The 2,453-nt window shown below is 61.2% G+C and overlaps 1 protein-coding gene across 1 annotated transcript; it reads left to right on the forward strand.

Moving 5' to 3' along the window:
• Positions 1–937: 937 nt before the first annotated feature.
• On the forward strand, positions 938–1,867 carry OXT (oxytocin/neurophysin I prepropeptide). The gene is made up of 3 exons (XM_059133196.1): positions 938–1,274; positions 1,410–1,611; positions 1,752–1,867. Exons 1-3 carry the CDS (start codon positions 1,155–1,157, stop codon positions 1,805–1,807), a joined length of 378 nt encoding a protein of 125 aa, XP_058989179.1. The 5' UTR covers positions 938–1,154; the 3' UTR covers positions 1,808–1,867.
• The last annotated feature ends 586 nt before the right edge of the window (positions 1,868–2,453 follow it).

Here is a 2,453-nt window from a genome sequence, read left to right on the forward strand (position 1 = left end):
CTCACTCTCTGCCTGCCTCTCTGCCTCCTTGTGATCTCTGTCTGTCAAATAAATAAATAAAATCTTTTTTAAAAAATTACAAAAGAAACTAAGTGTATTTATATTCAGGAATCAAAATGTTAAAACAAATCTGTGATATATTTAAATATGCTTCTTTACTTAAAACCTTAGATACAAGGGCACCTGGGTGGCTCAGATGGTTAAGTTTCTGCCTTGGGTACAGATCATGATCCCAGGCGCTTGGGATCAAGTCCGGCATCGGGCTCACTGCTCAGGCGGGGAGCCTGCTTCTCCCTCTCCCACTCCCCCCTGCTTGTGTTCCCTCTCTCGCTCTCTGTGTGTCAAATAAATAAAGTCTTAAATAAAACATTAGCTAAGATCTGGTGGCAGAGCTGGGAATTAACTATCATTAACTGCCATAATGTCAAAGGGATGAGTCTAACAACATTTAGAGACACTTGCCATAGCTGTGATGTGATGGGAGAATAGCTGTCATTTGATGTGTGACAAAGCCACAAGGGCTGCAAATTCCACGGTGGCTAGTTGACCTCCCCATATTTGAAGCAAAAGGTTACATTTCAGTTACAGGTTAAAGAAAATAAAGATCTTTCCCTATTCCAGTTCCAGGTGCAGGGGTGTAGGTGTGGGTATGAGGGTGGAAGATGGGTCCCAGGAAATTGGGGTTCGAGCGGAGGAAGCTCCCTAACAAAAGAGACAAGATTGCTGCGCAACCAGCCAAGAAGGAGAGATGGGGAGTCCTGCCCACCCTCCTCTGGCCTGGAGGGGTCCAAGTGTCTGCTCTGTAATCCTTCCCCCACCATACTGGGAAGCCAGCTACATAGTTCTGGTTGGGCTGCAGACCTTCATGCTCCCTGCCCCACTCCAGGTGGCCCAGGCCACCCGCCCCCGCACGGCCTTGTCTTCTACCTCCCCTGCCCCCAGTCCATCAGCCGCTGTGGTGACGGTGACCTGGCCAGGCCGCTGCAAATAAGGGGGCGCGCCGGGCGCCCAGGGTCTGACCCGCAGCGACCAGCTGTGACCAGCCATGCGGCGGCCCTCTTAGCCAGCGCTCCGCCCGCGCGGCCAGGGCCATTAAAAGGCGGGTCCCGCAGGCACCGCCGCAGCAGCCGCCCCCGACCCAGCGCACCCGCACCATGGCTGGCCCCAGCCTCGCCTGCTGCCTGCTGGGCCTCCTCGCCCTGACCTCCGCCTGCTACATCCAGAACTGCCCCCTGGGCGGCAAGAGGGCTGCGCTGGACCTCGATGTGCGCCAGGTGAGCCCGGGCCGCGTCTCGCCGCCCCTGCCCGCCCCGGGGTCGGGGGACTTTAGGGGACCCGCGTCCCCTTCCCGCGACCGCGGCCCCCGACCTCGCTCAGCCCTCGCTCATCTGCCCCTGCCCTCCCGCCAGTGTCTCCCTTGCGGCCCTGGGGGCAAAGGGCGCTGTTTCGGGCCCAGCATCTGCTGCGGCGACGAGCTGGGCTGCTTCGTGGGCACCAACGAGGCGCTGCGCTGCCAGGAGGAGAACTACCTGCCGTCGCCCTGCCAGTCGGGCCACCAGCCGTGCGGGAGCGGGGGCCGCTGCGCCGCCGCCGGCATCTGCTGCAGCCCGGGTGAGCGCGGGCCGGGGCCGGGGAGCGGAGACCCGGCAGGGGCCGGCACCGGGGACCGGGGACCTGGAGGGGGCCGGGGACCGAGGACCCGGGGATGGGAGCCAGCGGGACGGGCCCTGACTCGGCGCCTCTCCTTCCAGACGGCTGCCGCGCCGACCCCGCCTGCGACCCCGAGGCCGCCTTTTCCCAGCGCTGAGCCGGATGGCCCCGACGGTGGTGCAACACCACGAGAAATCATGAAATAAAATAAAGCAGTTTTCCCCCTCTAACTCGACTGGCGTCTTGGTGTCGGAATGGGAGGGAGGGTACTGGGGGAGCCCCGACGGTCGCGCCTGGAGGAAGCCGGCGTCTCTGACTCTGGGCGTCTGAGCGCACTTTTCCAGCCCCGCAATCCCGCAGCGGGGGGTGAGGGAGGGGAGGACAGCAGGACCCGCTTCGAGGGAGAGGGTAATAGACCCCAGCTTCCCGCTCCAAACAGAGCTGGGAATCTACAGCAGGTGGATTAAGAGGAACTTTCAAAGAACCGAAAGGATAGGGCGAGTTGGGCCGGACAAGGAACAAGAGGAAGAGGAAGGAGCCCCAGGGACGGGTGAATGACTTCCCTACGTTTGGAGTGAGGCTTGAGCCCCACCTGAGGGCTGGGTTTGGGGCTCCGGAGGCTGGGTTTCCAAGGAGAGGGACTCCAGGCCACAGGAGACCGCCGGGACTCAGAGGTGCCAGGCCGCGGTGCACCCAGCTGTGGCCAGCTCCTTCCTCTGCAGTGGAGGAACTGGGCAGGACTCGGGACCCTGCAGGACAGGAGTTCCGGAGAGCCCACCGCCACAGAAATGACCACAAAGCAT

Source organism: Mustela lutreola, chromosome 9 (genome assembly GCF_030435805.1).
Source record: "Mustela lutreola isolate mMusLut2 chromosome 9, mMusLut2.pri, whole genome shotgun sequence".
NCBI classification, from domain to species: Eukaryota; Metazoa; Chordata; class Mammalia; order Carnivora; family Mustelidae; genus Mustela; species Mustela lutreola.

What these genes read in the sequence shown, in the direction of transcription:
- OXT (XM_059133196.1), top strand. Translation starts at nt 1,155, where the DNA reads ATGGCTGGCCCCAGCCTCGCCTGCTGCCTGCTGGGCCTCCTCGCCCTG. An exon ending in TGGACCTCGATGTGCGCCAG is followed by an intron (nt 1,275 to 1,409) that starts GTGAGCCCGGGC and finishes CCCTCCCGCCAG; the next exon opens with TGTCTCCCTTGCGGCCCTGG. An exon ending in CGGCATCTGCTGCAGCCCGG is followed by an intron (nt 1,612 to 1,751) that starts GTGAGCGCGGGC and finishes CTCTCCTTCCAG; the next exon opens with ACGGCTGCCGCGCCGACCCC.